At 40.7% G+C, this 13,834-nt stretch overlaps 1 protein-coding gene across 2 annotated transcripts in view; it reads right to left on the bottom strand.

The window, feature by feature from the left end:
- MAP3K1 (mitogen-activated protein kinase kinase kinase 1) overlaps nt 1-13,834 on the bottom strand; it is a 97,114-nt gene that overhangs the window by 24,169 nt on the left and 59,111 nt on the right. For both annotated transcript variants that reach the window (XM_038402825.2, XM_038402823.2), the window contains exons 4-9: nt 11,488-11,688; nt 10,404-10,520; nt 9,655-9,803; nt 6,797-6,918; nt 1,204-1,285; nt 895-1,075 (exon numbers count right to left, since the gene is read on the bottom strand). In XM_038402825.2, coding sequence (XP_038258753.1) covers nt 895-1,075; nt 1,204-1,285; nt 6,797-6,918; nt 9,655-9,803; nt 10,404-10,520; nt 11,488-11,688 — 852 coding nt within the window. The remainder of the gene's footprint in view (nt 1-894; nt 1,076-1,203; nt 1,286-6,796; nt 6,919-9,654; nt 9,804-10,403; nt 10,521-11,487; nt 11,689-13,834) is intronic.

Here is a 13,834-nt window from a genome sequence, read left to right as displayed (position 1 = left end):
TCATCCAGGTTCAGACGGTCCCCTCTTTAGCGGTAAGGGAGTAGTTCATCTTCCATGACATTCAGTACTTGGCATCTCAGTTATTGTTATCAACAAGAGCGTCTATTAGTGCTAATTATGTTTGTGATATGACACCTGTCCACTAGGAATTAGGACCAAAAACACCAACTCTTTTTCACTGAACAGGGTTGTGATATACTCCAACCTGAAAAATCCCAAAGGAAAATCAAGACTGGGGATGGAAAAAGTTTTCTGATTATTTATTTATTTTTTTAAACACAAATCAACCAATTATGAAGCTGATGCGGTTCAGAATAATTTTTGGAGTACCATAATGTGCTTTAGGATTGTGTCAGGAACTCCAAACACCCATATATTTCAAGTTTACAATGAGTGCACTTCAGAATTTTTTTTATCTTTTTCATATTATTTTCATTGCATGAGCATAAGAACTCTGTCATACTTTTCTTAGTATTCTTGGGTAGCCTGTGGTATTTTTTCAGACAGACTCAACAGAATTATGCAGGAACTCACTTTCTGCTGTATGGATGCTTGGAGCCATTATAAGGTGATTTCTCATATCATATTTAAAAAATGAACAAGCAGGAGGTGCATAACAAAATGGAGCTTTGAAAGAATTTGGAACAGGAAAAACAAAGCTCCGTTGTTGAGCTTGCATTAAAATCAAACGAGGGGTAATACATTTCCAAAGCATCCGCTTGCTGGCCAATATGCACAATGACAGTGGCTTCTTTGGAGGAAGAAAAGACCTGGCACAAGTAGTTTTACACAGGCAGCTACTGGGATGACCTTACCTTAAAAAACAGGGAAAATCCCACCTCAAAATGACAAATTGTTTTAATTTGAAATTCACTTTGTAAGTTAAACCGTTACCTGAATCCATGGCTCAGCTAAATCTTTATAGGTGGAAGGGATCTGCTGAACCCCATAATGAGTAAGGTTAAAATTACTATCTTGTGTTCTCCTTTGCGATCCACCTGTAGGCTGCTGCTGATTCTGCTGTTGAACCACTCTGAGAACTGAAGGAGAATCCACAGGGCTTGGCAATTCATGACTACAAGTAAACAATAAATATTTAATGTGGATGAAAAAATTAAACATTTACACATTTTAAAGCTCGATACTTTAAACTACAGATCCAGAAATGAGAGATTCAATCTGTTCAGAAAATTGAATGCTTACCTATAGAAATCATGAGATCGCCACTTAGATCTACAAAGAGGGCATATAAGTGGCTCTCTGTTTCTTCTACACTCTTCTGCCCCTGAAATGCAGTAACCACAAAACAACATGATGCCTAAAGTATATTATAGACTTACGGGAATGTAGAAACAAATGTATGGTTATAAAAATCAACAATATTTAAATAGTAAATTTTACTTTAAATTAGAATATATCCTTTTCCTGATAAGGATAAATGCAGTTCTGAATTCAGCTGTCTGAATACTGGACCATCTTCTGTTGGTTAAAGAGACAAGCTTTCAATGGCATGGCTACACCTGCAGATGTAGAGTGCTGTGAGTTAAACCCACCTTCGTAAAGCGCAGTAGGGAAAACACTGCAGTCTGTCCACACTGACAGCTGCAAGCACAGTGGCATGGCCACATTTGCGGCACTTGCAGCGGCATTGGGAGTGATGCATTATGGGCAGCTATCCCATAGCCTCTTCCCATTCTGGCACTGTGGCTTGTAGAAAGGAGGCGGGGGGTGCAGGGAATTCTGGGTCCTGTCCCAACACCCCATGATGCATTGGTTCGCATCCCAGCATTCCCTTTGCTTCCGTCCACATTTGGCGTCATCTTTCAACGTTTTTTGTACTGTGTGCTCTGTCTTCCCTTTTGGTCTGCGGGAATGAAGCCCGAGCTGCTGAGAAGTATGCTGATGAGTCTTGTCAGCGCGTCATGATTGGCAGTCAAGTTATTCCTTAGGATCCAAAGTGACAGTGAGGGCTCCGACGACATCGACTCAAGTAATGCATATGACACAAGTTTGCTATGACATTCACGGACATGCTCGCCACCATGGAACGCCGCTTTTGGGCTCAGGAAACAAGCACAGAGTGGTGAGATCACATCGTCATGCAAGTCTGGGATGACTAGCAGTGGCTGCAGAACTTTCAGATGAGAAAAGCCACTTTCAAGGGACCGTAAGAGGAGCTCACCCCCACCCTGCGGCACAAGGACACGAGATTGAGAGCTGCCCTGACAATGGAGAAGCAGGTGGCTATTGCAGTCTGGAAGCTGGCAACTCCAGACAGCTACCGATTGGTTGCTAACCAGTTTGGAGTGGGGAAGTCAACCGTTGGAATCGTGTTGATCCAAGCTTGCAGGGCCATTAATCGCATCCTGCTCAGAAGGATCGTGATTCTGGGTAACGTGCATGACATTGTGGCTGGCTTTGCACAGATGGGTTTCCCTAACTGCGGAGGGGTGATAGATGGGATGCATATTCCAATTCTGGCACCAGCCCACCTACCCTCCGAGTACGTTAATCGGAAAGGATATTTCTCTATGGTTCTCCAGGTGTTTGTGGATCACTGTGGGCATTTCACTGACATTAACGCAGGCTGGCCCGGAAAGGTGCATGACGCACGCATCTTTCGGAACACTGGCCTGTTGAGGAGGCTGAAAGCCAGAACTTTTTTCCCAGACCAGAAGATCACTGTAGGGGAAGTCGAAATGCCCATTGTGATCCTTGGAGACCGCTTACCCTTTAATGCCGTGGCTCATGAAACCCTACGAAGGGAGCCTTGACAGCAGCAAGGAGTGGTTCAACAACAGGCTGAGCCACTGCAGAATGACCGTGGAGTGTGCATTTGGCCATTTAAAGGGCCGCTGGTGCTCTCTGTATGGGAAGCTGGACCTGGGCCATGACAGCATCCCCGCGATTATATCCGCGTACTGTACCCTCCACAACATTTGTGAAGGGAAGGGTGAAAGATTCATGCAGGCATGGAACTCGGAGGTTCAACATCTGGAGGCCGAATTTGAACAGCCAGAGAGCGGGGCTATTAGAGGGGCTCAGCATGGGGTGGAAGGATTAGGAATGCCTTGAGGGAGCAATTTGAGGCTGAAAGCCACCAGTAATGTCTGGTGCCCTGCACGGGAGTGAAGTGCAGTGGTTCCAATGTTAGCAGGAATCTGTGTTTGCTACACTGACTTGCAGTGCCTGTTTCTTTCCTAAGCTAAGGTATCTTTTATTTTATGCAATAATAAAGAATGTTTCCAAAGCCAAAAAAATCATTTATTGAAAAGAGACAACTGCTTGAGAAACAGAAAGGGCAAGGGGGGTGAAGAATAGTACAATCACAGATTTGCGTATGTCCTGCCTGGAGTACTGTGTAATGAATTCTGCACTTCAGAATGGCTATACTGCATCATGATGGGGGTTGAGTGCAGTGGGCAAGGGTTGTAGTTTTCAGGGCTGGGTGGTGAAGCTACAGGTGTTGGAGGTAGCTAGTGACATTAAGAACCCAGATGCTGGGGAAAGTGAGTTGGAGGTGACATGCGGCCACAAGGGAAAGTTTTGGGACAAGGGCTGCAGAGGCGGGCGGGCATGGTAGTGCTCCATCTGCATTGCTACAAGCGCCTGTATTGAGTCCACTTGGCGCTCCATGATGCTTATCAGCTGCTCTGTGCTTTGGTGCCGGCGAGCCGCGTTCTGCTGGCGGATCCTCCTTTCACTCTCCCACCACTCCTGCACTTTTTTATTTTCATTACTTGAATGATGCATTACTTCATGCAACATGTCTTCCTTGCTTCTACATGGCCTCTGATTTTTTGGGGTCTTTCGGCTGGTGATAACACGGACGGCTGAGATCTCAAGGTTGTATCTGTAAAGGCAAAATGCAACACTTAACAGAGGCAGCATTGTTCACACCAATCAGAGCAATGATTCCCCCGTACCTAAGGGCAAGCAGTCTACACAATAGCATAATTTGCCCGTCCCAAAGCGAGTGCACATAACCCATGGGAGCCCCAAAATGGTGAGTAAGCAAAGGGTCAAGGGGGACTCATTGTTTCACGGCTGTACTGTACTCTGGGTTTCTGTGCCTTGGGAAGAGCCGGTAGCAGCAGGGGACCCCTATACTGAACACTCTCCCCACATTTTCCACAGGAGTTCGTCCTGGAAGATATCTCGCTGCTGAGGGTGACCTGGGAAACAAGGGAGAGTCTTCTATTGCAATGCGGCTTCCGCCCTGGCCCATATGCAGCTTGTCTGTGTGCAGCAATAGTCCCATCGCCCCTCACGGCACAGTGGTGTGGATAAGTTAGTCTGACTGGAACAAGGACCATAGTGGCTCTCCCGAGAAACCTGCACAAGCGCATTGCCCAACTTCTGGATGAGACCTTTGAAGAGATCACTGAGGCCGATTACCGTGATGTGAGAGACCACATCAATGCCCTATTCCGCATCTAGGCATGCAGCCCCAACCCTCCTCGCCCCAAGAGCTCGCATGAATAACTTCCTTCCCAAAATAAAAGCTGCTTACCAGGAACCTCCTCTGGTGTTTGTCCTTCCCCAAGCACAGGCTGCCGCAACTGGCTGCCTTCCTCCTGGCTTGAGAGCGGCTCCTGGCTGCATGCATCTAGGGATTCTAGGGTGTCTCTCCTCAGCACCCTCACTCCCCCTTTGCTGCTCCTCCTCCTGATTTGTTGCACTAGGCTCTTAAGTGTCCATGGTGGTCCCTGGAGTGGAGGTGGGGTCACCCCCAAGTGACCCCAAGTGATCAAGCTCTTTGTAGAAACAGCAGGTAGCGGGGCAGCAGCGGAGTGGCGGTTTGCATTGCGGGTTTTGTGGTAGGCATTCCTCAGCTCCTTCACTTTAATCCTGCACTGCAGTGCGTCCTGGTCATGGCGCCTTTCATTCATGTCCCTTGATATCTGCCCAAAGGTATCGTAATTCCTACAGCTAGAGCGCAGCTGGGACTGGACAGCTTCATCCCCTGCAAATACCGATGAGGTCCAGCAACTCACTATTGCTCCATACTGGGGCTCTCCTGGCACATGGAGGCATGGTCACCTGGCAAGATTTGCTGATAGCACGCCTGGCTGAGCAAACAGGAAGAGATTTTTCAAAATTCCCAGAGAATTTAAAGGGCAGGTCTGATGTTGGTCACCTGAGGGCAGGGCAGGGCAGTAGAGTTCAAAGTGAGTGGATAGCACAGGCATTGTGGGACACTTCTGGAGGCCGATCAGAGCACACTATAGGACCAGGGCGTGCACACTGGCGCCGCGGCACTCCAGTGGGGGTGGAGCAAACATTATTCCACTTGCCGAGGTGGAGTACCAGCAGCGCTGTAGCTGCGGAGTCAGAGCGCTCTACGTGCCTTGACAGTGTGGACGCATCGTGAGCTAGTGCGCCTGGGGTTCCTTTATTGCGCTGTAACTTGCAAGTGTAGCCAAGGCCCAAGCTTACACAGAGCTCTTCCTCAGGTCTGGGAATGGTACTCAAATTGTCACAGCTAAATACAAGGTGGAACAGATCGTTAAGCATAAGGAGTTAACATATGTTGCAAAAGATCATTCAAGGTGAAGTGGGCAGTTAACATCACTGCAGTCATAGGACAAAGGAGTCTTAAGTGGCTTACAGATTGTTGTAATAAGCCAAACCCATACGTGTATCATTAGACAATTACAACCCATACTCGATGAGAATCACATCCTGAAGGAAATCTTTCCAGAGCCCCCTCTTCTGTCTTCAAACACCCCGCCCCCAACCTTGCCAAAGTCATAACCAGAAGCAAGCTCCCCATATACCAGAACACACCAACTCAAAGCAATACCTGATCCAGCCATAATAGATGCCAAACCTGCAGCCATATCTACCCTGGTCCGATGAGCAATTACCCCACCCCCAACACACCTACATATGCTTATCACAACACAGGGTTACCTCATCCTGTGCACGAAATGCTCCAACCACCACTATATGTGGGTAAAACCAGACAATCACCATGCTCCTAAATGAACTCGCACAGAAAAGTGATAAAAGACAAAAACACCCTATCAGTCATGGGCAAAAACTTTTCACAAAACAATCACCCTGTATCTGACCTCTCAGTCCTTGTCCTCAAGAAAACTCTTTCAAAAGACAAGCCTAGGGGCTGAAATTCATAACTTTTCTGAACACTAAAAATCATGGATTCAAAGACACTGGATTTATGGCTCATTATAACAATCTGTAACCCACTAAGCCTCCTTTGTCCTTCAACTGTATAGGTGTTAACTGTCCACTTCATCTTAAATGCTCTCTTGCAACTTGTCAACTCCTTATGCTTAACAAATTTGTTCCACCTTATATTTAGCTGTGACACTTTGAGTACCATTCCTAGACCTGAAAAAGTGCTCTATGTAAGCTTGAAAGCTTGTTTCTTTCACCAACAGAAGTTGGTCCAATAAAAGATATTATCTCACCCACCTTGTCTTTCTAATATCCTGGGACCAATATGGCTACAACTACACTGTAAATTTTAACCATACTTTAATTGCACTGCTTCTCCTCAGGCAACATTCTTCATTTACATTAACCACGATATTCCACATTAATATCTACTAGTTGATAGACTTTCAGTAAGTTCTCCACAAGCAACACAATGAAATATAGAGCTTCACATTCATCTTTCAGGTCTGTATAATTTTAATATGAAGTCTGTTAAACTTCGATGCAGTCTTTTTTCATTAACTTGCATTTCAAAGAATGGGTATCATGCTATACTACAGTTTATATATTTAAAAAGTCACCAGCAATAAATGTAAATAAAACAATGACATACAAATTGACATGCAGTGATGATGTAACTTATTCCTGCAGCCATCTTCACACACAGTCAAGCTCTCTTCATCCAGCATGCCTAACAAACAAATGGGGCACATCTGTTCTTCTTCATCCTTCATACTATAAAAAAACAGACATTAGCAATATGAAAAATTGCATAGATCAGAATCTAATACAGGTATTAAGTCAAATATTGATTAATGATCAATGCTAGTTGTCATAATACTCTATAACGACCATATCACATCTAAAACCAAGAGTTAGGAGCCTCAGTAAGTGGCGTGATTTTCAGAAGTGCTGAGCATTCAGCAGCTTCTGTTGCAATCAATGGGATCCACATGGCATTTGGCACTCGGGAAAATCAGGCCAGGCAGCTAAAAATTGACTTCGGAGCATAACTTTAGGGAAAGACACAATTTTGAAAATCTTGTCCTAAAGAAATCTACTTTGCTGTTTACTCAATATTTATGATTGGAACGATTAAGGAATTGTTAGTAACTCATACATTGAAACAAAACATCTTTCTTCTTTGTCACACTTCATCCACAACTCAAGTCGTGTTCAAAAGTTGCTCTTTAGATCATCACAGCAGCTCTTGAATACTATTTTATGAATGTCAAATAAATATAGCTGCTCTATATTTTTGCTGCAAGCAGGTGTAAATATTTATAGCATTCTCATATGCAACAACAAAATTAATCAGAACTATTTTATTCAGATCAAAACACCAAATTTTTATCAGCTAAATTTTAGATGTACTTTCATTTTGTTTAATACCATTAAACAATTATCTTAATTTCAAACTAATAATCTGAGACTACAGAGAGTTTATGATTGTATTTAAAATTACACTGACAATGTATAATGAAAACAGCCGAAATTTACCCATCCATAACACATTTTTGCAAATGGACACAAAGATACATTTTAATTATAATCATTAAAAGACAGAAATGGAAAGAACGTGCTTGCAACAAAATGGAATGGTGTGGCATCGATTTGCATTCGTGGAGGGACTGACGAGGACAAGCCGGACAAAGGTGATTAAAAGACAGCTTATCAATTATGCCATTGTATACACATACATAACTTGAAACAAACAAACAAAAAAACCCTACATTTGTCTGGCAGCAGTGAATTAAATTATGACTGTAGAATCGTATATATTTATGTTTTATTTGTACATTCATTGTACCTTACACAATCACCTTTATTTTTCTAAAAAGGTTTTTAAATTGAGATTTTTTGCAGATCTGAAAAATCCACAGAAGTAAATTTACAGTGAAAATGTTCAGTTCTACAGTATCCTAAGAATACAAATTTCAAGTGTGGTCATAACTGTATTATACTTTTTACTTTCAAGAATTAGTAGTTAACCATAAATTTAAATGAAGTACAACAGAAACATCAAAACTGTGTAAGCTTATCTCTAATGAAATGGAAATAAAGTAATACAGTGACTGTTGTATATATTATACCATGCCAGAATGGCTTCACTATAAAACGATTGCAATACATTTTGTACATCAACAGCTGCGTGGGTTTTCTTGACTAGGTATACCCTAATAATCACTAATGAAAAATAATGCAACAATATAATGTAATAAATCAGAAAGTTATCTAATTAAGTTATTCCTATAACAAATCTTCCCAAACATATATCTAACTAAAGGAATTAATCTGTCAGAAGAATAATTTCAGGAAAACAACTGTAGGCATTTAACAGGCCTGTGTGTGTTTATACATAAATATGTATTTACAATGAAATAGTCTGACAGAAAAATACATAAACACAAGGCAAGAGGAAACCATGTTCATGATCTAGAATCCCAAACTGAAAACATGCCTAAATATATTAATTTTGCCAGATGGAGACTGTCGTCTAAAGTAATGTACCAAGATTATTTGTTAACGTAAAGTTCCATTTTATGTTAAGGTAAGAAAGTGTCATTTTTTGTTTTCTTCTAAGCATCCTCTGGGGAGCATCCACCTTACTTTATTCAACCAATGTATATAAAATTCACAGAAAACATTTTAAAAAAATTAAGACTAATAAAATGTTATTCATTTTAGCCCCTAACAAATTTACAAGACCCGATAAGCAAAAACACTGAAGTAAAAATAAAAATTTGAAACAGCTTTTCAAAGAATCATTAACTTTACTAAGCTTAAGTATGGGAAAAATCATAAATATTCTTTTAATATGGTATGTGCCAGAATGAGCCAGATTGAAGAATACAAAAATCCCTTTAAAATAATTTAGTTACTCAAGGTATACATGTGGCTTAAAAGTGAGTGAGAGAGTGTGTACACACACACACGGAGTATACTTATCTGAAACATGCAAGCATATGTTCATAAGCATATGACTGTTACTTTAAGTGATACAGCTTGCTTTCAAAAATTATTTGCACAGGAAAAAAATGAGATTTCTACATTTGTGAACATTTTCCTGCATGCTGCATATGAACACATGCACACACACAAACGCATCAGTTTTGGGAGATAAATGTGTACTCCAGTCTTAAAAATAATTGCAAACTTTTTTTTTTTAAAAAAAATTGACTTTGAACAAGGAACAAAGGAATAGATTCTCTGCAAAACATCAATATCTAACACATTTTTCAAACAGGTCTTGTAAATTCAATATGTCTGTGTTGGTATCAAGATGACTGATGTAAAATTGATTTTTTTTTTGCATACACAAAATTTTATTTGACTTAAAATGGAAGTAGCTTTAAATAGATTAAAATAAAATGTAAGTGTATCTAAACCTCCAAAATTTGGGGGAGGGGGAAGTAGGGGAAGGAAGGCTACAAAACAAAGCTTTTTTAATTTCTTTAGAAAAATACTAACCTGTTTTCTGAACTAGATGTAGAAGTACTAGATGATGCCAATGTATGAGAATTTGACATGCGTGAGACAAACTTCTGGATGGTGTTACGAGATGGAGCTTTGATCCTTGAGCTACGCCTACTGTGATATTTCTGGAACAAACTCTCAACCTAACATTGGGAAAAAATAGCAACAGTAGTATGTATGATATAAATACCTTGCACAAAGATGTTCTTGAGATTTCAGTATTGACAATGAAATATATTTGTCTATATGTTTATAACACATTATTATTATTAAATTGTAATTGCAGCTGCAACAGCAGGAATTTCACTATTGTCTTGAGAATAAAATGGCTTGCAAGGAACAAACTACATAAAAATCATCAGCTCCATTTTTCTTTACTTTGTACAAAGATTGTGTGGCAGAAACTTGCTCAGCTTAATAATTTACTATTGAGACAACAGATAAATGATACACTACAGATGCTGATGAAAATACAAATTTGAAATAAGTGGAAAAGAAAGTTTTATAGCATATTCACTGAACCAAAGATCTCTACTTTTCAGTTGCTCCTTTTATTGCAAAGGATATTTTTCTAATATTTACATAGAAACTAATACCCAGAAACACTGGCTAAATTAAAAACTTGTAACTCTATTCTTCAAAACTTGGTACAGTCTTCAGCTGTTTTAAAAACAGGCCCTAAAAATGCTGTAACTTTGTGTGTGTACTCACATCTGCTATTAAATACATCAGGAATTCATTACCTCAAAATTCTTCAAGGTCTTTCTCCAAAGCATTGGGTCTGAGGGTTCTAACTGGAACACTCGAAGCATGACAAACAGCAAATGAATACAAAATGTTCCACGCCCACAACTGCATGTCTACAAAGAAACGTAAAGCAGGTTAGGGCCATACTGCAGCTTGATACATACACGTGCACATTTTTCATTTAAGCACCTACACTGTCTAGTGCTTTGCCCAGACAGTGAAAGTACAAGACCATGAATGGATGTTGAGTGAAATTAAACTTCTGAAATGTGACTTATGCTTCTGTTCATCAAGAAAGAAAGAAAGAAATGGGAAACAGCAAATTATGCTACTTTTCTCCCAACATTTTTCCTCTCAGAGGCTGTAGTTACCATTCATATCAAAGAATCTTATGCACCTGATCCTCTTATCACATAATATGAAGGCAATCAAGAAATTTTCTTCTGCCAATTATAGGCCTTTGCACCCTGTTCCAAGAACACAAGTCTAGCTGTTCCCTATTGAATAGTCACACCATCATTAGGAGGGTCTATTTGGAGAAGTTCCCATAGCAGGTATTAATACTACAGTACTATGAGACTGTCCAGAAAGCTTTCATATGCATTTGTTCTACATTTACCAGTATGGAACCAAGTTTTATATTTATATATCAAGGAAGTGTAGCCCATAAGACACAGATATAAGAAATTAAAAGTGCCTCTTCTAGTGGAAGGTGGGGCAAAACAGAAAGTGGCAAAATTTCAGTCAAAATACTAGTTAGAAATTAATATCACATCCATGGAGGGAGTGTAAAATAGGTGAAAAATAAATGTGAAACTAAATTTTCACATTATCAATGATTCCTCAGCTAAATTAAATGGATTTTAATAGAAAAGTGTTTGCTACAGACAACCTAACGTTTGAAGTATAGTTGGCACAAAATCATAATATGTACACAATACACCTTTTAAATGCTATTTCATAGGATAGCTAAATATTGAACTTCGGTTTATGAATTTATAACTTCGTCTGACATGGTTCTATACAATTTCCAAACCCTGTAAGTAAAAAAATACTGTAGGGATGCTAGGTGATTCCTACCTGAGGCCCAATGAACACCCTATACTTGTTATCAGGGCTGTCTCCTCCAATTAAGAAAGAATTAGGTCCTATCTGCTGCAACAGGTACAATCTGGCTCGCATAACTTTGTTGACACGACGATTTGTTTCCTCAGGGCTATATGGTGAGAAGCCATCTGGAGATGGAGCTCTACGAGGTGGTGTTATTCTCCCACTTTGAAACTGCAACAAAATTGTTTCCAATATCAACTATTTCTCTCTTCACTAAGAAATTCTAATACAAGACAATTATTTGTTTGTTAAGAGACAACAATAAGCTCAACAATGCTCTCAGAACTGACTAGAATTCAAAATGAGAAAAAGTCCCTATCTTCAAAGGACTACAAGGATTATCAAGGTACATTTATTTTCTTCCATGCTCAAATCCAGCAGACATCAGATGCAGCAAAAATGAAGTTTTAAACAAGTTTGTTGAAATATTAACATAGGAAGTAAAAATCCAGTAGCTTTTATTTTTCTTGAAATTTTTGTTCATTGATTTTATTGCACTATTTTACCCAAGTAATTAGAATTGAGAGACTACTGTGGACTTCTGAAGGGCAACACTGAATACTGGTTCTGTGAGATGAAATTTCTTCATTTATAAAGTATATTAGCACCTTTAAATTCTAGTCGTTGAGGAATAAGAGTTTATAGGACATTTTTCAAAGGAAGATATCAGATAAAAGATGAAATTCCTTCCTCTTGTCTTAACTATGAAAACAGATTTCTCACTTAGGCCTCTATATTTTTTATTCTAAAAGAAATGACCCATATCTAGTATCAAAGTGTATCTGTCTTCACTTAATTTCTCTAATATATTAAGATTTTTTTAATATTTTTTCTGATATTAAACTTCATATTGCCACTGAATGGTTGGAATCCCATTGGAATTTCAAATAGTGAAGTAGAACATTGAAAGTGAACCATTCTTGTTAGTCATTAATTCTAACATGGACTAAACCAGGGGTTCTCAATTTTTTTCTTGCTGAGGCCTTCCTTCAATATGCTATAAAAATGACAGGGCTCAGTGGGGGCAGAAGACAGGAAGTAGGGGCTCCGGGTCGGGGGGGGGGGGGAGATGGACACCCTTGGGCATAGGCATAGTTTGACTTCTATCTGGGGGAGCAAGGGCTGGCAGGGCTCAAGCCAGCTCCGCACAGCAGGGTCCAGGGAGGGAGCACCACCTCCACCCCAACTCACTCAAGAGGCCACTAAGCATGTCTGGGCGTTGAGGGGACACAACCAAAAAATATAAACTCTAAGTGGAAGACTCATTCAAAAAGTTTGAAAACTGCTCAGGGTGCACGGAGGGGATAGCTATGGGCTGTGTGAAGTGAGGGGTGTAGCTCAGGGTCAGCAGGGTGAAGCTAGGGGCTGTGTACAGGAAGGGGAGTAGCTCAGCCTCAGGGTGCAGGCAGAGGGTAGCTAGCGGCTGTGTATGGACGCGGTGGGAGGGGGCTCCCAGTGCAGCTTCCAGTTCAGTGGGGCAGTGGCTGGGGCTCCCGGCTTCAGTGATGGGGCTCAGGTTACCAGGTTTCAGCTGCAGGGCTCCGCAGGCCCCCCCCCCCGAAAGGGTTCATGGACCCCCAGGGGGCTGTGGACCCTCAGTTGAGAACCATTGTACTAAACTTTACTTTTAAATTAACTTTATTTCCAGTGACAAGAAATTACAAAAACTCATTCAATGGAAAAAAGTCCATTAGTGACAAATGGAGGAAAGGCAAAATTGAGTTTCTTAATTGTAATCTTGGTCTTTCCTAGCATGGTGCCACTGTTCTCAACGGAAGTTACAACTCATGGTATTTCTGACCAATCAGTAGAAAGGAAGCAGAGCACTCCTCTTGGAAACTGAAAGTCTACAACAGTAGAGCTATCACAGAAGAAAGAAAAGTAAACTGCCTGCACTCTACCTTGTGCTCAGATATATTGCTGTTTTCTGCAGCAAACCCATGTGCTTCGGCCAAGATTTTCAGAAGTGGGAACCTACAGTCAGATTTTTTTTAAATAAGTCAGGCCTCTTATTTAGGAGCCTAAATTGGGATCCAGGAGCTTAACTTTAGGTACAATTGTTCTTTTGCCAAGTGGTAGCAGATGTCCAGGGGCCTGTGCAGGTTGGCCTTCCAGTGAAGGAGAAATCAGTGAAATGGAGTCTAAGTATTCTATACTTATTCTAAGTAAAGCTTGTTTTATTTGTACGTGTACACCAGTTCTGGAACAGAGGTGTTCACAAACAACATGGAGGCAATTGCTTCTTTTAGAAATCTCAACCCAAAAACCAAGACCTCTTTCCAGGGAGCACATCTTCTTCAAGAATTGACTCCACTCA

Source organism: Dermochelys coriacea, chromosome 5, assembly GCF_009764565.3.
Source record: "Dermochelys coriacea isolate rDerCor1 chromosome 5, rDerCor1.pri.v4, whole genome shotgun sequence".
In the NCBI taxonomy this organism is placed as follows: domain Eukaryota; kingdom Metazoa; phylum Chordata; order Testudines; family Dermochelyidae; genus Dermochelys; species Dermochelys coriacea.
Note: the sequence above shows the minus strand (reverse complement) of the source record. Positions and strands in the feature narration are given on the sequence as shown.